General features: G+C 39.5%; 1 protein-coding gene across 4 annotated transcripts; it reads right to left on the reverse strand.

The window, feature by feature from the left end:
• Positions 1-551: 551 nt before the first annotated feature.
• On the reverse strand, positions 552-22522 carry si:ch211-132b12.7 (uncharacterized protein LOC564531 homolog). Of its 4 annotated transcripts, none has more exons than XM_053501212.1 (5): positions 22460-22522; positions 22114-22188; positions 18344-18524; positions 2151-2320; positions 552-1987 (listed from the first exon to the last, which is right to left on the reverse strand). In XM_053501212.1, exons 3-5 carry the CDS (start codon positions 18513-18515, stop codon positions 815-817), a joined length of 1515 nt encoding a protein of 504 aa, XP_053357187.1. In that variant the 5' UTR covers positions 18516-18524; positions 22114-22188; positions 22460-22522; the 3' UTR covers positions 552-814. The 4 variants fall into 4 exon arrangements, with proteins under 4 accessions (XP_053357187.1, XP_053357186.1, XP_053357188.1 ...); XM_053501211.1 differs by having other exon boundaries at positions 22114-22266; positions 22460-22486; XM_053501213.1 differs by lacking the exon at positions 22460-22522 and having other exon boundaries at positions 22118-22298.
• Positions 22523-22881: the final 359 nt, after the last annotated feature.

The raw sequence follows: 22881 nt of genomic DNA on the forward strand, positions 1-22881 counted from the left end.
CCTTTTGTGGCTTTGCTCCTTATGGAGGAAGTCACTGATGGTTTTCTGCACAACTTTCAGGTCAGCAGTCCTTCCCCTGATTGTGCTTCCTACTGAACCAGACTGAAAACCACCTTTGCAGGTGTTATGGCTTAATTCGCTGATTGGAGTGGGCGACTCTGAGCCTAGAATATTAAACCTTTTCACAATATTCTAATTTTCTGAGATTATGGATTTGGGGTTTTCATGAGCTATAAGCCATAATCATTTCAATTATGACAAATCACAGCTTAAACTATCTTGCTTTACATGTAATGAGTCTATCTCATATTATCTTCACCTTTTAAGTTGCATTACCGAAATAAATTAACTTTTGCACTATATTAAAATTTTTCGAGTTTCACCCATATTTTATATATATATATATATATATATATATATATATATATATATATATATATATATATATGCACACAAACACACTGTATAAATAATATATATAATTTAAAATATATATTCTTTATTTATTCTTTTTATATATATATATATTCATTTTTTAAGTATCGGTTCAGGCACCGCTACCATTTACACACACAAAAAAAAAACAGGATTAAAGTATCGATTTGACACAAGTATCATAAAAAACCCAAACGATACACAACCCTAGTGAAAACACACACAAAAGAAATGGCCAGTCATGGCTAGTTCATTAACAAAGCCATGTCTGAGAATGCCAGCCAAAAAGTTTCTTTGCAGTGAAGGCCAGCATACACTGGCTCAAGCAAGCAATTGATGGGTGTACACTACTTGACTCAGTGACTGACTGCTACTCTGTTTAAGTATCTACAGCAGCCACTGCACAAGCTGTGCTGTCTGGAGGCACAAGAAACGTTTTTTGAGGAAGTTGCATCCCATGGGGCATTAACCATTCCATGCCAAATGTTGAGTCCTGAGGATCTAATGATGGAATATCTTTGTCTTCCCTGACTTGCTGGGTGGTGTAAAGGTGGCAGGGTGGAGGAACTTCTCCATACTCATTGAACCCACATCTGTAAGTGATCATGGCATCAATTCTGGAGCTGCTGTCAGCCTTCAGGTCATCACCATCACTGCCCTTGATAAGCAAGCTCCGAAGATTTGGATAGCAACCAGACTCGACCATGACTCTGTGTATATTCTCCAAAGCTGGCATGTTGGAACCTGCATGAACAGCGTGACACAGCAGATGTGTATGATGGCGCAGCTGAGCAATGTTTTGCTCTGTGGCAGCATTCTGGCGGAGCAGCTCTTGTGTTCTTAATGTAATGTCCAGGAGTCCTGATTGGCTCAGTATCTCTACTGTGTTAAGGAAGCGGCGGTGCCGAGTCAACCCAGTAGTTTGATCTGAGACTGAGCCTCCAGAAGGGCTCATCTTACTGGTGGGGAGCAACCGTCCTACAGGTTCAGAACAAGAAGATGAAAATGAAAAAGACGAAGTGGAAGTTTTTGAACTTGAAACAGATGATGAACCAAGACTTGTGAAGGCTGACGTGCCCAGGATTTTTAGTTCTGGAGCAGAGAGGCATGAACTCCTCTGTTCCATGTCTCCACTGGAAGAAAGCGAATCTAAGAAAGAATGAGTGTGAGACAGGGAATGGCTCTCCAGCTGCTTGTTTGTATTTTTCTTGGACATGTGTGTGGATATGGGTACTTTCTCCTTTATTTCTTCAGTGCACACTCTCTTACTCAGACTGTGCTCTTCTGAACTGCCCTCCCTGATGGAGGTGGGTTTCTCCGGTTTTTTTTTGTTTAGATTAGGAGCAATTCTGGGATACGAGTTTAGGATGGGGAGGTATGTGCTTTTGCCCTTTTTGTTCTTGCTCTCAGCTCTTCGAAGCTGTGGTGTAAGAACACGGAGTGGAGAGACAGTGATGCTAGGCTGCTGCAGAAACAGAAGATTACTTTGAGCATTAGTGCCCTCTGATTCCCACAAAGACTGGAGGACCTGATCCTGTGCTGACTGTCCCGGCTTCAGACAAATAAAGACAGAAAACAGAGAACATAATTTATAGTTATATTTATACAATTTAAAAATATTATATACATTTTAAGCCATACATAGATAAGTTAATGTTGCACAATCTATTTGTCCCCACTCTCTTATTAATCGCTATCCTCTACATTGACCTCACCTGTTTTAACACCACATTTTTTATGATAAACATGGGAGTGAACTCTGCTTGTCCAGAGACCAGAATATGGTTTCTCTGATCTGCTGTACTCCTAGGTATACGGCCCTTCAACTCAGTCACAGTACTGTGCTGATCGTCTACATCTGTCTGCTGATAATCAGATCCAGCATCTGTAGAGAAAAAAAAAAACAGAAATACATTATTTTAGTGGATTTTTTAAATTTCTTTAAAAAAGGACTTCTGTTTAATGAATGGTGCGAAATTTACCTATTTACCATTTGTGTGATATCTTAAGTCTGGTCGTTTATAATACCACCAAAACTGTGAAAAAGTCACTAATTTGGCAACACTGCAAACACAAGACTGAGGCAGAAAACAAAGGACGTGTGTAAGTGAGGGCACCCCCGGTGGTCTGGTGAGGAATCAGTCATGGTGAACAGGACATAGCACTTACATTATAAGGCACCTATTAAGCAAAACTCACTTTTGGTCATCTTTGGACATTCACGTGGATCTCATCTGTGTGTGTGTGTGTGTGTGTGTGCACCAATTTCTTTTTCTATTTTTGTCCATAAATATGCTCGACTTTGTTAATAAATCCCTTAACTTCGTTGAACAGACTATAAACATGTCGGACACACCTTCTGATAAGGATTTTCCCATTTTTGCATCTACGCGTCCGCAGAAGGCTAAAGAAAAGGAGACGAAAAGGCCTACTATTCATGCACCCTCGCCAGATGCTAACATTAGCACCGCTGAACCGCACCTGGACCTGTCAGTAATTCTGTCAGAAATAAGGGCTAATGGATCACGTCTGAATGGAATTACAAGTCATCTGAAAGGTATTGCCAACTCTGTTTCTTGCCTTCAGAATTCGTTTACCGCTCTCTCTGAAAGAGTCACTGGCGCTGAATCACGTCTGGAAGAAGCCGAACGGAGGATTTCATCTGCTGAGGATTCGACGACAACTACGGAAAGGCAGGTGACTAACTTGAAGACGATGGTGGACCAACTGCAGGCCAAAGTAGACAACCTTGAAAACAGAGGCCGCCGCAAGAATCTGAGATTGTGGGCCTGCCGAAGAAAGCTGAGGGCTCTGGCCCACTTTAGTCATATCTTCGAGACATGATCTCAAAGTGGTTAGATCTACCTGTTGATTTTCCTGTACTGGATATTGAAAAGGCTCATAGATCTCCCACTTTCGCGTCTGCCAATCCGAATCCAACTCCGAGAAGCATCTTCGTTCGGTTCCTGAGGTTTACCGATAAAGAAGCGATATTGAAAGCCGCCATGAAGAAGACGATAACGCATAATGGATTGGAGCTTCGATTCTATTCGGATTTGTCAGCTGGTGTGCTGCAGAAACGCGCGAGTTCGGGTCTGTGGGGAAAGCTTTTGCTGCCCGTGGTTTGTATCGAGGGTTTGCCTATCCTGCCCGGCTCAAATGTCTGCATAATGGAAAGATTCGCCTGTTCAACGATATGGACTCGGCCAAGGCATTTTTGGACTCTTTGGATAGCTAGATTTGACTCTTGGCTGAAATATACACTTTGACTTTCGGTGAAATATTTTCATTATGCCATTGGACAAGTATGTAGGACATTTTCTAAGGTAATATTCAGAATGCTGCTGTCCACGACAGAGGGTTGTAACATTTTATACATTTTGCGTTCGTGGTGGATGTATAAGTTATTGGTTATGTTTATTTAATGTTACCTTTTTATTCTTCCTACTATTATTTATTTTTATTTTAGTTGTATTTAGTTATTTTTATTTTATTTGTATTTATTTTTACTTATATTATTATTATTATATACTTAGCAAAAAAAGAAACGTCCTTTGACTTTCAACTGTTTTTACTTTCAGTAAACTTAATGTGTAAAAATTTGTATGAACACTAAAAGAGTCATCACCATAAGACATAAACTAAAAATGTTTCACAATGTGTCCCTGAATGAAGGGAGGCTCAAGATCAAAAGTACCAGTCAGTATCTGGTGTGGCCACCAGCTGCTTGAAGTACTGCAGTGCATCTCCTCCTCATGGACTGCCTATTGCGGACAGTCTGAGCACTGATGGAGGGATTGTGTGTTCCTGGTGTGACTCGGGCAGTTGTTGTGGCCATCCTGTACCTGTCACGCAGGTGTGATATTCGGATGTACCGATCCTGTGCAGGTGTTGTTACACGTGGTCTTCCACTGCGAGGATGATCAGCTGTCCTTCCTGTCTCCCTGTAGCGCTGTTTTAGGCGTCTCACAGTACGGACATGGCAAATTATTCATCAGCAGTCCTCATGCCTCCCTGCAGCATGCCTAATGCACGTTCACGCAGATGAGCAGGGACCCTGGGCATCTTTCTTTGGGTGTTTTTCACAGTCGGTAGACAAGTCTCTTTAGTGTCCTGCGTTTTTAGAACTGTGACCTTAAATGCCTACTTTCTGTAAGCTGTTAAGGTCTTAACGACCATTCCACAGGTGCATGTTAATTACTTGATTATGGTTAATTGAACATGCATGGAAAACATTGTTTAAACCCTTTACAATGAAGATCTGTAAAGTTATTTGGATTTTTACAACATTATTGTTGAAATACACAGTCCTGAAAAAGGGACATTTCTTTTTTGTGCTGAGTATATTTATTTATTTTTTATTTTTCCCATTGGTGTTATTCATTACTGATAATTGCCTACATTAGAGATATCAGCAGGGCGGGTTATATATAACTTGGTGGTTTCATTGTGCTGTTGTTACTTGTTGCTAGGTCTCTTATGTTGTTTTGTGACTTTTTGATACTATCTGTGCCTCTTCATTTGGGGATGGGGTCTTTGAGGGACGGTTTTATAGGTTTTTTTGCATTTTATTTGTGGTACTTGTTGTTCATATTTGGTATCTTGCACTGGCACAAGTGTCGTTCTTTTCCCTGTATATTATAATTTGTGTGTCTTTATTTTGTCTAGATTTTCAATATGGTCAATTTATTTAAATTAGTAACATGAAATGTGAAAAAAAAAAATGTATCTATAGCCCTATTAAAGGAAACGCATTTATCAGATAAGGAAGACATGAAGCTGAAAAACAGATTGGGTTGGCCAAATATACTTTTCCTCATTCACATCAAATAGTAGGGGCACTGCAATTCTCATTCATAAGAACATCCCGTTTATCCTTGAACATGCTGAATATGATCCAGAAGGGAGATTTGTGTTGATCTCTGGTTCAATTCATGAAAAACATATCACTATAGGCAATGTATATGCCCCAAATGTGGATTGCCCTCATTTTATGTCTCATGCAGTTCTAAAGTTTAATAATCTCTGCAAAAACATTGGTTTCTTAGGAGGTAATTTCAACTGTGTACTTGACGGAAATCTGGATAAATCTTCACCCCAGATTTTAATAAGTTGCAAATCTTCACATATTTTACGTAACACCTGAAAAGATTTAGGACTAGTGGAAATTTAGAGGGAGCTGCATCCTAAAGATAGAGATTATACTTTCTATTCCCACCCCCATAAATCATATTCAAAACTAGATTATTTTTTCATACCCTCCGATTGTATACACTATGTGAGTTCTTGTAACATTGGCCCTATTGTGTTATCTGATCATGGCCCGGTTTATTTAGTCATTGACATTAGTGTACCTGTTTCAGAGGTCTAATTATTGGAAATTCGATACTTCGTTCTTAAGTGATGATAGTTTTTGTTCTTTTTTTAGGCGGGAAATAATTCAGTATTGGCAGGATAATCAGAACTCACCAGTCTCTCCTGCAAAAAAGTGGGAAGCAGCCAAGGCTACGTTGCGGGGTCACCTCATTGCTTATGCAGCTTTAAGGAAAAAACTTAAAATACAGAAAAGGAGAGAACTTGAAGCTGAAGTATCTTACCTGGAACAACAACATAAACGGTTGCCAAATCAAGATAATTGGATTTTACTGAATAGTGCTAGAGCCAAACTTAACCTAGACTATACAGAACATACCAAGGAATTATTACTTTACACTAAACAGCGTTACTATGAGTTTGGTAATAAGCCCAGTAACCTTTTGGCCTATCAGTTAAAAAAGGAGCAAAATGAAAAAACTATAAAAACAATTAGGACATCTGCTGGCAATATGACTTTTGATCCCCAGGACATCAACACTTCTTTTTTTTATTTCTATAGGAATTAATTAATTAATTAATTAATTAATTATTTAAATGAGATTTCTCTTTCTAGTATTTCTGGTGATGCTAGGAGCTCATTAAATGCCCCTTTCACCAGGGACGAAATTTGGGATGCCATTCAATCAATGCCATCCAGTAAAGCTCCTGGCCCAGATGGGTTTCCCATAGAGTTTTATAAGCAGTTCTGGCCTGTGCTTTGCCCTATTTTGATGAAGGTGATATATAATCTCTTTGAGACGGATCCTCTACCTGAATCCTGGTCACTAGCAATTATCGGTCTGCTTCTGAAAAAAGATAAAGATCCAACAAATTGTTCATCTTATCGCCCAATAAGCCTACTTAATGTAGATTATAAAATTATAACCAAGTCCCTGGCTCGACGGCTTGAAATTGTTTTACCCTTCACTGTCAACCCAGACCAATCCGGTTTTGTGAAATTCAGGTATGGCTCAGACAATATTCGAAGAGTTCTAAATATTATAGATTACTTAAATTTCACCAAGGAATCTGCCTTCATTGTATCCTTAGACACTGAAAAGGCGTTTAATAGGGTGGAATGGCCTTTTCTTTTTGCAGTCTTAGAGAAAATAAAGTTAGGAAATAATTTTATTGAGTTGGTCAAACGCCTATTGTAATCCTATAGCTCAGGTTAACACTAATAGGATACTGTCTAATAGATTCTCAGTAAGCAGAGGTTGTCGTCAAGGCTGTCCTCTTTCGCCCTTGTTATTCTCTTTGGTTATCGAACCACTGGCGGTTGCTGTGAGAACTAACGGTAATATACATGGTATTAAAATAGGTCTGGAGGAACATCATGTATCTCTATATGCAGATGATGTTTTATTATATCATAAATACCCTGACACCTCTGCCGACGTGATTCTCACAGTAATTGAAAAATACAGTAATTATTCAGGATACAAGATCAAACTGGATAAATCTAAAGCTCTGTACATGTATGCTCGGGGTCTATTTTCAGTGATGAGGAGTGGCTATCTGTTTGCTCAAATATCTTTTCCAAAAGTGCTTCAAGTTCGGTTCATGAACAAAACTTTAAAGGTATTCATAGAACCTATCTAACCCCAGTTCGCCTCCATAGAATATTTCCCAATTGTTCTCAGCTATGCTTTAAATATAACATGGAGATTGGCACGGTGATGCATGTGTTTTGGGATTGTGACAAAATCAAAATGTACTGGAAAGGGATTTACAAAATTGTTTAAAAAATAATCGGAAAGACATTTGCCTTGTCCCCTGGAATTCCTAAACCTGGGATTTCTATGATGCGGTAAGTGCCACATTGTGTTTGCATTTTCTTTTTGGTTTCAACTTAAGGGGTCAGGCACTGATGGACTGTAACCACTCTCTCTGCACTCTCAAGAATTAGTCGCCATTAAGATTTTGGCCACTGCTTCAACTTCTACGCCCCCTGTTCTGGTTTGCCGCCACCACCATCAGACTTTGCCGCCACCACCATCAGGACCCCTACTATGACTGAACCCCTTTGGCCACACTGACAGCCATCCTACACTTTCCTCACTTTATTTCTAATTTCCCTCTTTCTATTATATGTTCTCCTCACTTTATTTCTATTTCCCCATCACAGCTTTAATATTTCCTTATTATTTAATAAAAACAGTCCTTTTTGGTGAAGACCTCGCCAAGTTTGTATGTCTGTTACACATGTCAAGCATGTAAAGATCAGGAAATAAAATTAGAAATAGAAATTCTGAATTTTTATATTAAACGCAAAATTTTTTCAGTGTTTAAAAATAAATTATCGTTGATGTTCCACTACACATAGAGGTGACTATACATTGGAGAATATGTGAGTGGGAGGATTTCATAAACAATGCCATTTGCCTTCGACAGCAAATATGATCGGCAGCCTGTGCAAGGTGAGATGACTGGAGCAAATAACTAAATCACTTTAGTAAAAAACTAATGCGGTTATTAAACATCATAGATGAGCAGCATGTAGGCTTCATTAATTCAGCACGTCTTCTCCAGATTACTGTGAGAAGTACACACTTCAACAAAAACACTACCAGATGTTTAATAATGATTTGACTTCTCATAGAGTAACAGGATGCATATACCTATACGTTTTGCTCAGATGCAGTCAAATGCCGCAAAACCGATAATATAGCACTTATACATAAAAATACATATACATAATGGCCCAAAATGCACCGATAAAACAAACCCAAGGCAAAAAAATCCGGAGGCCAAGGGAACCCAGGCCCACTTTTTTAGACTATAATTGTTTTGTCTTACTCACAGGGAACCATAGTCATTTAACCCGGTATTAGCACTTTTGGGCTAACCTGTCCAGGGTGTAAGGTGCCTCATCCCTAATACCTCATTTCCACTACACTGGTGCTGGTGCCAGGTGCCCGCATTTACACTAGACAGGAGCTCAGCAGGAGCTGCATAATAATACGTCACAGGCCACACCCACTAAACAGAAACGACCATGGCCGATGTCAGTTTACTGGTTATTCTCCAAACTAGTATGAAAATGTATTTCAGTATCCAAAAGCAGTTTATTCGACGTGTTATAACCGCTGAAAGTCTTTTATCAGTTTTTTTAGCTTATACAACGAGCTTATTCTCGCATCTAAAGCAGTTATTATTAAAGAAACTATCACAGACCAGGAGTTTGATATATTATGTTTAACTGAAACCTGGATTAAACAGGACGAGTATGTAGCTCTAAATGAAGCTAGTCCTCCTGGATACAGCTACATACACCAGCCTCGGTTAACTGGTAGAGGAGGAGGCGTCGCAGTTATTTACAGCGATAATCTGGCTATCGTACAAAAACACAGATTTAAATTTAATGCATTTGAAATTCTCTTTAGTAACATAAAGTCAGCTCAGACGATTCCGCTAATCATCATTTACAGACCTCCAGGGCCGTACTCTGAATTTCTCTGTGAATTTGCAGATTTCCTTTCAAACCTTGTCGTTTCCGTAGACAAAGCGTTAATTGCTGGAGATTTTAATATTCATTTTGAGAATCCAGAAGACCCTCTGAGAGCAGCATTTATGTCCATACTGGACTCAGTAGGAGTAAATCAGTGTGTAGTAGGACCCACTCATAAAGCAGGTCACACTTTGGACTTAATATTATCCTTCGGATTGAGTATAAGAAACATAATTACAATTCCACAGTCTGAAGTTATATCAGATCACTGTCTTGTCTCGATTAAAGTGTCTCATAGTAATAATGTACGCACAGCACCGCGCTACCGCCTTAAACGTACATTCACATCAAATACAGTGGTTAATCAATCGGACTGTAGGTCCTACCGTCGCCGCGCTCGGCGGTACCGTTTGGCTTTGTGCGTTTGCTGGCTTTTACCGTTGAGTGGCGCTATATAACTACAGGCTGACGCCTCATGCCTTAGTTCATTCTCTGCTGGATTAATGAGACACAGAGTTTTAGAACTGCACGTAGTAGCGGATAAAATCAAGTAAAACATTGTAGTAAAACAAATTTATAATCACAGAACTAAAATGACGATACAAATGTAGAATTTAAATTAAATTAAATCTTATTAGGATCAAATTTAAACAAAATAAATGTTAACACAGTGAGCCTTTAAATTTTATCACGTGTAATTAGAAAAGACGCGTGTAGGGTTTTGTGTCGTCTTATATCTTGTGTTCTTTAAATTTATAGTAGATTTATTAACTAAAATAAATGACCATACAAATTATAACATTGTCAGGACGTTCTACTGCGTCAGCTAATGTTGGTCATTCAGCCCCGCTTGTGTTTTTGCGTTTATTATAAGAATGAAATGCAGTAGACTGATATGATCTGTAACGGATTCGACCCATGTTGCACGGGCGGCACCATAAAGCACGGACACGAGGCGAGGTCTTACGGGAAAAGGGTAATTTATTTAGGCAAAATGGGGAAGGAAAGTGTTGAAGGAGGGAGAAAGGAAAGAAAGGGATAAAGATTGTGCATGTGCAGTTCCGGGGGCTGTGCCACATTGGCATGCGGGCACACAGCTGACAATAAGTGTTGGTGCGCGGAGTGGCAGAACTGAGCACGCGGAGGCAGCGCTTCTCCCGCTGTCGATGGCCGGCGCGAGTCCTCGCTGACGTAAAAAAAACTTAACACAAACGTCCTCGCAGCCTTTTCCTCTTCGGCAGCGGGGCTGCGAGGGCGGGCACGGTGCGGGAGTGAAGATGCCGCGGGAGCTCGCGCAGCTCTTTCTCGCGCTGTCCTCAGCGCGGAGATCAAAGGGCGGAATTCTCGTGTCCTTGTTTAAAGTGCCTGGCCGCGTCACATCTCCCCACTGACATGCTTCTTTCATATTCTCCATTACATCACGTACTTCCCAGACCTCAGACAAACCTCCGCGCCTTGCTTTTATAATGCGGAGCAAGCCCGAGATCATATTAACGTTAATTATCGCCAGCCGGCACAAATAAGCGGCCCCGTCCCTTTGGTGCCTATTCAGGGAGCCTACGGAGTGAGGGAGTAGTTATAGTAGATTTGGGCGTACACCCATCACACGCGCACGCCGTGGCAGATCATCATAATTGTCCTAAACTTGTATTTCATAAGGTTTTCCGAGCGGTGGTACAGCGCAACGGGGGTCATTATTTACTATTAAACATTAAACGAATTTACAAAACTTTATACGTGCGATTAAGCGCTGATTCTACATAGGAAAGTAAAGAAGAGGATCCTGATGCTCAACATTCCGGAGACCAAACCCCATTTAAATTAAATTAACAAATATTGCATGTAAATAACAATAGCCCACGTTTAAAAAAAGCATTTTTATTTAGATTATAAAAAAATAATCCTGCATCTGTTTTAGGTGTTCCAGCTGCCACTGTTCTAAAATTCAAATTAAATCAAATCTTATTAGGATCAAATTTAAGCACAATAAATGTGTGAGCCAGTGAGCCTTTTGATTTTATCACTTGTAATTAGAAAAAAAGCGTGTATGGATTTGTGTCATCTTATTTCTTGTGTTCTTTAAATTTATAGTAGATTTATTAACTGAAATAAATGACCATAAAATTAAAACAGTGTTAGGACGTTCTACTGCGTCAGCAGATGTCGGTCTTTCAGCCCCGCTTGTGTTTTTGCGTTATTATAAGAATGAAATGCAGTAGACTGTTATGATTTGTAACGGGTTCGACCCATGTTACTCAAACAACTCAGTTCAGGTGTAAGTAAATGTCTGTGCTGTTTGGGGGAGGGACGTGCTAATGATTTGTTCGGCTCTGTGTGTGTGTGTGTGTGTGTGTGTGTGTGTGAGAGAGAGGGGGGTGTCGCGGTCGTTTTCAGTGAAACAAAGGCTCAGCTGAAAAATGTTAGGCACATCAGTCACTTAACCCCCAATAAAAGGTATTTGAGTGTTATGATAGTTGTAATATAACAGATGCGCACTGAATACTAAACCTAAACCAGGCACGGAGATTAATGAACCAAGATAGCCCCCATACCCGTTAAAAAAAAACAAAAAAAAACAAATAATATTATTGTGTATAGACTGATTAAAAACAATGCAATTTATGCTATCATAAGGAAAATAAGTTCTTCCATTCCAATGATTAAAAAAGGTAACAATGTCAACTTTAGAATCTAGAATCCAGGAGATTAAAATTACACAAATTGAAATCACTGAAAGTCTCCAGAAGAGCCTCAGATTCAAGAGGTTTTTAAAGTGGGGAGAAATGCATTTCAGTTCCTCTGAATGTATAGGTGAGAACAGCCGATTCACACCTGGGGAGGGTGAATCATTTGTATTTGAATGTTGTCTGGCATTGTAAAGCACTATAGTGACACTAAAAGAACAACCCAGGATTAATAGGAATTCTTATACTGCATAAACATTATTTAGCACAAAAAAATTCCTCGCGCTCGGGAAAACTATGCGTGCGGTTGAGCGCTTTTTAGACTAAATCGGAGGGTTTTTATTTAGACTATTAACAAAATAAGGCGTGCCCGCTGCCACTTTTTAGTTAGAAGTTTTCAATACAAAGCTTATAATGCCCACATGACATGACGGAATAAGGCACGGCTGGTGATGATTGGGGTTTGTTGGGTTACAGTGGATTTTACTACACGGTGTGAGTGCAATGGCCATCCGTCTGCTCGCGCTGACTCTGCTCTCCTCGGATGGTACCGCCCCCCTCCCACCTCTCGCTCCTTTGAAGTTACTGGGGCGCGTTCCATTTGCCTTGCTTGCATGCCGCACTTCCGCGTTGTTGCACGCGCGCTGCATACACAGCGCGTAGTAAAATCCACTGTAGCCCAACAAACCCCGAGTATTTTCTAGCGCGGAGTGCAAGCCCGGGCAACCATAGTAACGATAGCTCACCAGTCATGTGTAATTCTGCGGTCCCGCTGCTTCGCATGTCTGAAGGGGAGGCCGCCTAACTAGTGAGCGAGGAGCGATATTGATTTGGGCGCACGCCGTGACAGGCTGAAAAAACTGCTGTCAGATTAATGTGCAAAAACTATATAATAAAACTATATAAGACTACATGCCTTTATAAGACTTAACTTTTATTTAAGCGCACTCACAATAACGAAAAAACGTTGTGATTTTGTAAGTGTTGTAAGCTGTGCTGCTCTGTATTGTTTTTGGTAACCTTGAGCGCGTCAGAAAATGAACGCAAACGTTTATTTAAAGTCTGCTTGCTGTTTTCCCGACGCGTTCATAATCATTATTCTACTTCTGCCGGTGCACTCTGGAAAACTTAATGCATGCGGCTGAGCGCTGATTAAAACTATGGAGTAAATTAAAGAGTAGAATCACGATTCTGAAGTCCTGAGCCCAAACCTCATTTAAATTAAATTAACAAATACTATAAGTAAAAAAAAAACAATAGCCCACGTTTAGAAACCGTTTATAAATTCTTTCCGACATGAGTTGGCCCGGTGTTATGCGCAGAGCGCCGGGAGATTTCCTGAAGCTCAGAAATCACTGGGCATTTTTTCTAAATAGCCGCTATCTTTAATAACTTATGAAGGTTTTGAGCTGTATACACACGCATTCCTGCCTAAACAACTCTTAAAACTACACCTGTGACACAATAACAGTAATATTTCAAACATTCTGCAGGCTGATATTTGGAGAAAGGAAAGAATAATGAATAAACCAGTTGTTGGGTCAAAATAACCCAACCAGGTGTTCATTCGTAAACTACATCTCATATGAGCCAACATGAGCAACCCAACAATGTGTTTAAAGTACCTGAAATAATCCAGAACTTAAATAACAATAAACAGATACAGAGATACGCTGTATAACGGTCACTGTTGTATTTACGGCAACGAGCGAAAATGTCACTTTGCGCCACCTGGCGGCCATTTTACGAATGACTTTGAAATGCAACTAATTTATTTTGGCCGCTGACGTTTTTACGCGGCGGTGAGCGCGACGGTAATAACCATTCCGATTGATCAACTACTGTACCACACAGAGCTTTATCGATAATCTTTCAGAGTTATCAACTTTGATTGGATCGCCATCTGATTCCACAGAACTCGATCAAGCGACCGAATATCTAGAGTCAACACTTCGTCATAGCTTAGATAATGTAGCTCCAGTTAAAAGAAAAATGATTAGAGATAAGAAACTTGCTCCTTGGTATAACGATCATACACGCACTCTAAAACAAACCGCTCGGAAATTAGAACGCAAATGGCGTCAAACTAAATTGTTAGTTTTCCAAATAGCATGGAAGGAGAGCATCCTGAACTATAGAAGAGCTCTCAGTGCTGCTAGGTCAATGTATCTCTCCACTCTTATAGAAAATAACAAAAATAATCCTAGATTTTTATTTAATACCATAGCTAAATTAACTAAAAACAAGACCACTGCAGAAATCTCCACAACAACAACATACAGTAGTGAGGATTTCATGAACTTTTTCAATAACAAAATCATAAATATTAGGCAAAAAATTCAGGCTTTAAAACCAGACAATTTAAGTGATACAGATGATAAATTAATCACATCACATCAGAACCTAGAATACTTTACTCCCCTTGAAGCGAGTGAACTAATTTCACTCATCTCCTCGTCAAAATCGTCAACCTGTGAATTAGATCCTATACCGACACATTTTCTTAAACATATAGTTCCAGCAATAACAGAACCCCTGTTAAAAGTAATTTACTGTTCACTCAGCAGTGGGTATGTTCCTAAATCCCTTAAATTAGCAGTATTAAACCACTAATCAGAAAACCTGACCTTGACCCCTGTCAGCTTTCCAATTACAGGCCGATATCAAACCTCCCGTTTATCTCTAAAATTCTGGAAAAGGTAGTATCACAACAGCTAAGTTCATATCTACATAGGAATAGCATACATGAATTGTATCAGTCAGGATTTAGGCCTCATCACAGCACAGAGACAGCACTCGTTAAAGTAGTAAATGACCTCCTAGTGGCCTCTGATCAGGGTTGTGTCACTATACTTGTGTTACTCGACCTCAGTGCAGCTTTTGACACTATTGATCATAATATTCTCCTTTACAAATTAGAAAATGTAGTAGGAATTATGGGAACGGCCCTCTTATGGCTCAGATCCTATTTGACTGATCGTTATCAGTTTGTAGATTTAGATGGTGACCATTCCTCATGTTCTCAAGTTGAGTTTGGTGTTCCACAGGGTTCTGTTTTAGGCCCACTGCTTTTTTCCCTTTACATGCTTCCTCTAGGCAACATAATTCGTAAACATGGTATTAGTTTTCATTGTTATGCTGATGACACACAAGTATACGTTTCAGCAAAACCAGATGAGAAAAACCAGCTTACTAAAGTTGAGCAATGTGTGCAGGACATAAGAGATTGGATGTTAATTAATTTCCTTCTGCTTAATCCTGATAAGACAGAAGTTCTAGTCATAGGACCACAAGCAGCTAGAAGTAAGCTTTTTGATCACACTGTGATTTTAAATGGCCTTTCTGTTCCATCAAGTGCAACAGTAAAAGACCTCGGTGTGATTATAGATTCAAGCCTTTCATTTGAAGCACATGTAGATAATATTACCAGGATAGCATTCTTTCACCTCAGAAATATTGCCAAGATAAGAAATATATTGTCACTAAACGATGCAGAAAAACTAGTTCATGCTTTTATCACGTCTAGGTTGGATTATTGTAACGCCTTACTGTCTGGTTGTTCAACTAGGTGCTTAAACAAGCTTCAATTAGTCCAGAATGCAGCAGCGAGAGTCCTCACTCGAACCAGAAGATATGAGCACATCACCCCTATCTTATCTACATTGCATTGGCTTCCTGTGAAATTTCGCATCGATTTTAAAATACTACTCTTGACGTATAAAGCATTAAATGGTCTCGCGCCGCAGTATCTGAGTGAACTGCTAGTGTCTTACAATCCGCCACGCCTACTTCGATCAAAGGATGCAGGCTGCTTGTCAGTACCGCGTATTATTAAAACTACAGCAGGGGGCAGAGCTTTTTCTTACAAAGCCCCAAAGTTATGGAATAGTCTTCCAAATAGTGTTCGGGACTCAGACACAGTCTCGGTGTTTAAGTCCAGGCTAAAAACCTATTTATTTAGCCAAGCATTTTTATAAATAGATTAGCCTTAGGTAAAGGAGCAGATCTGGGGGACTCATGGACGTAGAGTATTAGGTGAACTGGTATGTTTGGATGCTGTCTTCCCCACTCTCATTGATCACTCAGGTTTGTTGACGGTGAGGTGATTGGTTGCCTTACATCTCTGGAAGCCCTCATGTTTGTGTTTCCTTCTGGCTCTCCCTTTTTAGTTATGCTGTCATAGTTAGTCCTGCCGGAGTCTCTGCTTGCACTCTGCACTAAATATACATTCACTTTTTACATTGTTCGACTGTGACCATACCAAACTGTTATTTCTCCATCTCTTTGCTCTCTCCTTTTCTGCTCTCTCCTCTCTCTCTCTCTCTCCCTCTCTCCTTTTTCCTCTACCTATCTCTCTGTCGAGCTATACATGTCGCTCCTGAGCTGCCAGTGATCCAGACCCCCTCTGCCTGCTGGACCTCTCTAAATCATCCTGGAGTCCTGCTTCTGGTTGGAGATCTCATCACATGGATGCCCCCGTGTGGTCTGCCTGGAATGCGTGTGGTGACTGGGGTTGGTTCCACTTTTCCATGAAGGTGGTCCTGTCCTCGACTGATGCAGACAGCTGTTCTCTGAGGACCTGTGACTTCAGTCGCTCAATAGTTCAGGACTGAAATTTTTCACAGTCTACCTGAGCCTCCAGGAACAAACTGGACTTTAATCTTACACATTTTCTTTTATATTGAACTTCCAGTCTCGCATATTATTATGCACATCAATCCCTGCTATCTGTTTTCACCCAGATGAGGATGGGTTCCCTGTTGAGTCTGGTTCCTCTCAAGGTTTCTTCCTATTACCATCTCAGGGAGTTTTTCCTTGCCACTGTCGCCGTCGTCCTAGGCTTGCTCATCAGGGACAATCAGTGACAATCATATCATTTTGATTCATACACATTCACATTTTATACAAACTTAGTTCTTTTGATTGTGTAAAGCTGCTTTGTGATGATGTAAATCGTTAAAAGCGCTATACAAATAAAATTGAATTGAATTGAATTCCCAAATGAGATGCAAACTTTACTTTTATCTGAAAAGAAGACTTTGGCCCACTGAGCAACAGTCCAGTTCTTTTTGACCTTAGCCCAAATAAGATGCCTCTAGTTCAAGAATGGCTTGATGCAAGGGATGCGACAGTTGTAGCCCATGTCCCAGATACGTCTGTGCGTAGTGGCTCTTGAATCAGTGTCTCAAGCTACAGTCCACTGCTTGTGAATCTCCCCAAAATTCTTGAATATTCTTAATTTTACAATCCTCTCAAGGCTGTGGTTATGGACCAGACCGAGAGACCATTTAAAGGCTTAACTTTGAAGGTGTTTTGAGTTAATTAGCTGAGTGCAAGTCTCCAATATTGAACTTTTTCAGTACTGAATTTTGGGTTTTCCTTAGTTGTAAGTCACAATCATCAAAATAAAAAATATAAACACTGTAAACACTTACAGTATATCAGTCTGTGTGTAATGACACTATACACAAGATTCACCACAATTTTTTAAATTACTGAAACAAATAAACTTTTCAATGATATTCTAATTTATTGAGATGCATCTGTATTTATGGATACGACTCTCTATAGACCTACTAAAGATAAAAGATTTAATAAGAATTAAATCAAAGGAGGGTTACAGTGCCATGCATATGTACTCATGCCACTTTAACTTTTCCACATTTTGTAGTTTACAACCCGACATATTTAACATGATCAAAAGAAGTATCCTGTAGACTGAAAGAAGCTTTCTTCTTCTATAATCGTGCTGTATTGGACACCCCCCAATCTTGTCTTATCCCTAACCAGTTTTCAAGTCCCTGCGGATCAAAAGCATCTGCACAACATGATGTTACCACAACCAAGCTTGGGGAGTGTGTTATTATGCTAATGAGCATTGTAGGGATTCCACCAAATGTTGTGTTTTGTGCCAAACAGATTAAACCTGAATAAAATAAGTTCTCAAATAAGCTTACATGTGGCTTTTTTCCCCCCTAATAAAGACATTATTTTTTTCACCACATACTGTCCTTTAAACGCCTATCTGAGGTTAGGGATCTCTCTAGCACCTTCAGTGTTAACCTTGGCCTATTGGCTGGTTACCATTAATCAGCTCACTTACTGAATTTTGGCCCAAGGTGGCCCAACTTTCCAAATGACTTCTATGATCAAAGTTTAGAAAATATTTGTAACCAAATTTGGATTATATTTTTTCAGAGCTTTTTTTCTTCCAGGTTCTACTGGGTGCACACTACCCGTGTTCCTATAAGTGTACTCATATCAGAGAAAGTGTAATGTGTTGGTCGATTGTCTGTTTTTCTTATTTCAGGTATACAATTGTTTCAAACATATTTTTTGCTTCAGGTGACAGCTTGTTTCTCATTTAAATTTACAATTCAGACTGTTACCCAAACCGTGTATATCAGGTGTGTCTTACCTGAATAACCAGAGTCTTTCTCAGAACTACAGCGGTAGTTCCGTCCATTCTTTACCCGCTGTATGTGAACTTTTGTTCTGGACAGCAGGGAAGCACCGTTGCTTTTGTCCTTGGCATTTTTACTGGCAGGATGGGCAGGGTACCTCCCCACACAACTTGACTTATGGGGCATTATGACAGACTGAAAAGAAAGAGAGGAAGAGAAGGTCTGTAATCTAACCAGATTTTGAATCGTCATCCATATTACTCAAACAAGGTGTTGTAACAGGCAAAGTGAATATAGAAAAGAATCAGTGAAATGAAGACAGTTTTTGTTTTATCCAACTGTATTTATCCAGTTGTGCAGCTTTTAAAATCAAAGTAAAAAATATATCACCAAAATGTCGGACTGTTGGAACTGAATCACTGATTTGGAAAAGGATCACCTCCTCCTAAATGACTTGGAAACTCAATCAGGTGAAGCTAATCAGGTTCTCAATGGCACACAAAGTAATTTGAGTAATTACAGCTGGATAAAGTGTATTCATTTCATGCTGCAAACCCCAAAAAATGTGATTACAGTGGAACCTCGGTTCACGAACATAATTCGTTCCTAAATTCTGGTCATAACCCGATTTAGTCGTAGTCCAACTCCTTTTTTCCTATAGGAACACATGTAAATGAATAATCCATTCTCTGTCATTATGAACTATATTTAACTTTTGATTTATTTTGTTTTTATCACAAAATATAAAACAAAGTATAAAAAAGCCTTAATTATACAAAAAATAATACAACACTAAATATAAATATAAGCTGTACAGGAGAGAATGAGCATTTTATTTTTACATATATTGTTCGTACGCGTTACTTATGGAGATTTGCTGATGTGAAGAGATGAAGGGGAGAGGAAGATTGGTGGGGAGAAGGTTAGTGTTTGGAAGGAGAGTCCCCTCCCATAATACCACTGGGTCATTCTCCTTCAGGGGGTTTCTCTCTCTCTCTTTTTTTTTCTTGGCCTCTGATTTGTACGTGGCAGCAGATTTCACTAAAAATCTTTCCATAAGGCGTAGCACTCTCTTAGTTGTTAGGATGATATTTCTCGGCAAAGGCTTGGACATCACTCCACTTTGCACAAAATACTTTCGCGAGGGCGGACTGAGCAAAACTGATGCAGGGTGCCTTTGTTCAAATGATAGTGGCACCTTGGGATGGAGGTTTCTGGGTCTTGCCAAGGAGGATTCGTGAATAAAGACAAATTTTAGGACAATTTTTTTATTATTTTAAATGGGGTGATTCTTTTCTTACCTACTGTATACAATAAGATTATACAAATAAAAACATGAACTTTAATCCCATTACCCTTTCTCGGTTCCAAACAATTCTATAAAATTACCATAGCAAGTGTTGATGTCTTCATTTTCCAGGTTAATACTGTAACTATTTAAATGTACTTATAGTACATTTATACATGGGGCACATGGGTATAATAAATTTATTTAGAGGCATGGGGCTCCCGAATGGTGCAGCAGAAAATGCTTTTACACATCATCCAGACATTGCAAATCCCAACATTGCCAAAGCCACCCGTTTCTAGGAATCCAGGCTCTATAAGCAGGAAAGCTGGCATACACTCTCCTACGGCTGCAACTATTTTGATGTTAACTATTCAGATTATGAGGTTACTCGGTGCCCTTATTTAGCTTTCCACTTTTAAATTTAGCTCACGTTTATTTAAAAAAAACAAACATTTTTTCACATTTTTTTGTCTCTTTCTGTGTCTAAGGCTTTCCTGATGATTCATAATATAAATAAACATTCTCATATCATTTGTTTTGTTAATTTTCGTGCTTCCATGTTAAGTAAGAACAGCTTTAAAAAATATACATATTTTTTTTTTAGATAAAAATGCTCATACCCAAGTAGGTGTTTTTTTTTTTTTTTTGTGAAGGTGCTGCCATTACATTATTATTCACTTTACACCACAGTAAATTGTAAGTCGCTCTGGATAAGAGCGTCTGCCAAATGCCTAAATGTAAATGTAATGCCTACATTAGAACACTCCAAAGTAGTGTCAAAGATGCATACAATAAACAACTTAACAAATACATTAGTTGGTAACTAATCCGATCAACAATTTGAGTTGACTACATTGATTATTCGTTGCACTCCTGATCTCTTTTCCATCGATCATAACACAAATTTAAAAAAATTGCTCTGTGCCTGTAAGAGCATGAATGCAAAAGAGGGCAAATTGGACTTTATTTAGCGTGCATTGCACTCCAAATGTGATGAAGCCAGAGATTTATTCATAAACAACCTACACCCCATCCACCTCCCTGTTTTGACTACCAACTACAGTACAAGATTATTTGGAAATGATACACGGCACTTGAGCATGCAAAGTAAATAATGTCATTAATTGCTTTATAATGGTATTTATCTTCCAGCATGCTTGGAGTCGTTCAACTGGTTTATACACACCTCTGTCCAACTGCACTCAATACAGTAGGCAAGTTTCCCCATTGCATTTTGTAAGATGCACAGGGAACAGCTAACGCCATTACCCATGGTTGCCAGGTTTCATTTCCAAAACAAACAACATCTGAATGGTCTGAACGTCATAAGATACTTGCACTTACACTTTAATGCATTATATTTAATTTGCAGAATAGTGAGAACATGGCAGGCATAAAGTATTTTTAAATGAGTGCAGTTTAGCATAAAACAACATTATGTAATTTACAGTAAGTTTTACATCACCATGGACTAAAAGGCTGCCTCTGCTGCAAAATCAACATTCAAGCTTGACTAAAGTTTGCATCTGACAGACAAAGAAAAAGCCTAAAAAAGGACTAAAGGTGAGGCATGAAACCCAAAGGACATTATACAAACTGTTAAGCATGGTTGTGGACGCATCATGCTTTAGGCTGTTTTGCTGCTAATGGAACTGGTGCATTGCACAAATCAGGTGAAATAATAAAGACATAAGACTACCTGAGAACCTTACAATTTGTCCTTAAATCATCAGCTACATGGGTGAAACGTGCAAAATTAACTGTTTCAACAGGGAAATGACCCCAACCACATATTTTCTACTTGGTCTACTTGGAGGATTTAAGAGTTGTATTCAACTTTTTTCCACATAACTAGTAAATTACAAATGTGTGGATGTAAACATACTTTTGTTTCTCAAAAACCATTGACTTGGTATGCGTCTTTCATGCAGTGTAATCAGATTAGCCATAAAAAAACCACCGCCATGTGAACCGAGTAACACAATTAATTATATGCCTAAACAGATGTACAATTTGGGTACCGAAAGCTCATCTACACCCACAAGGAATAATGGATAGCACTCCCAGCCCGATCCCACAGAAAAGCCACTGAAGGACAAACTGCTGAAATGCCAGCCGTGAAAAAAAAGATAACAGAACACCCAGTGATTTACAGCCTGGTGCACGTGCAAATAGTTCAAGGTTGTTGATCAAGCCTCCAAATTCCTCAGACCCCAATCTGACCGATGGGACAAACTAGTCCCATCCATGGAGGGACCACTTTGAAAAATCCAAAGCATCCAAAGGATTCACAGCTAACGTCCCAGTGCCAGACACCACAGCACACCCCCAAAGGACTTGTGGAGAAACGCCTGAAGGGGTCAGAGCTGTTTTGATGGCACAAGGGGGGCATTAATAATAGGTGGGTTTTAACGTTATTTGTTTAATGTGTGTGTGTGTGTGTGTGTATATATATATATATATATATATATATATATATATATATAAACGTACCTACTCCTGAAGATCCTGAAGTTTCTCCTTCACACTATTCTGCAGGTTTGGGCAGGCACATCATGCCCCACCATCCTTCAAGCAATCAGCAAAACGAATGAATAAGCGCTTCTTCTCTTATGTAATTCTACAGCTTGGCCTAAAATTCAGAAACTTAAACTCTGACACACACACACACACACACATACATACATACATACATACATACAGATACTCTGCTCAAAAAAAATAAAACAGAATTAGTGGAATAAAGGCACAGAACAACGTCGATAAAAAAGAAGGCAGTAGAGATTAAAAATTCTGTGGTGAAAATTTTGATTAAAATCTAACAACTGTCTCCGCTCACCTTCAGCTGCTCTTTTCTCTCATCTTGTTTTAATGTGTTGCGCGCGCCTAAGCTGAACTATTCCGTTGGCGCAACCGTTTCGTTCCAGCTGGGCGCTGATCAGCTCTCCCGCTTGAGTGACATCCACAGCGACCAATAGTAATGCGCCAATCTCCGACTTTAGTGACGTAATTGTATCGCTGCGTAACAGCGCACGTGGAGTGGAGGAAAGGCACAGGCGCGAGACAGCCTACAGTTCCCAGTACAGTTATCACACGGGAGTTAGTCACTCATGCCTACCTCCCGGCTACACACGATAGAGCGCGAGTGTGCGCTATTTAATAAGTACACGTGTTTGAACGTGTGATGACGTAGGGTGGATAAGTTAGCGTTAGCTGACATCAGCAGAAAGTAGAGTTACGACTGTCACCGCTGCCCTGTAT

This window comes from Clarias gariepinus, chromosome 7, assembly GCF_024256425.1.
Source record: "Clarias gariepinus isolate MV-2021 ecotype Netherlands chromosome 7, CGAR_prim_01v2, whole genome shotgun sequence".
Lineage (NCBI taxonomy): Eukaryota > Metazoa > Chordata > Actinopteri > Siluriformes > Clariidae > Clarias > Clarias gariepinus.

What these genes read in the sequence shown, in the direction of transcription:
- si:ch211-132b12.7 (XM_053501212.1), bottom strand. Translation starts at nt 18,515, where the DNA reads ATGCCCCATAAGTCAAGTTGTGTGGGGAGGTACCCTGCCCATCCTGCC. An exon ending in GAAAGACTCTGGTTATTCAG is followed by an intron (nt 2,321 to 18,343) that starts GTAAGACACACC and finishes TTTTCTCTACAG; the next exon opens with ATGCTGGATCTGATTATCAG. An exon ending in AAAATGTGGTGTTAAAACAG is followed by an intron (nt 1,988 to 2,150) that starts GTGAGGTCAATG and finishes ATTTGTCTGAAG; the next exon opens with CCGGGACAGTCAGCACAGGA.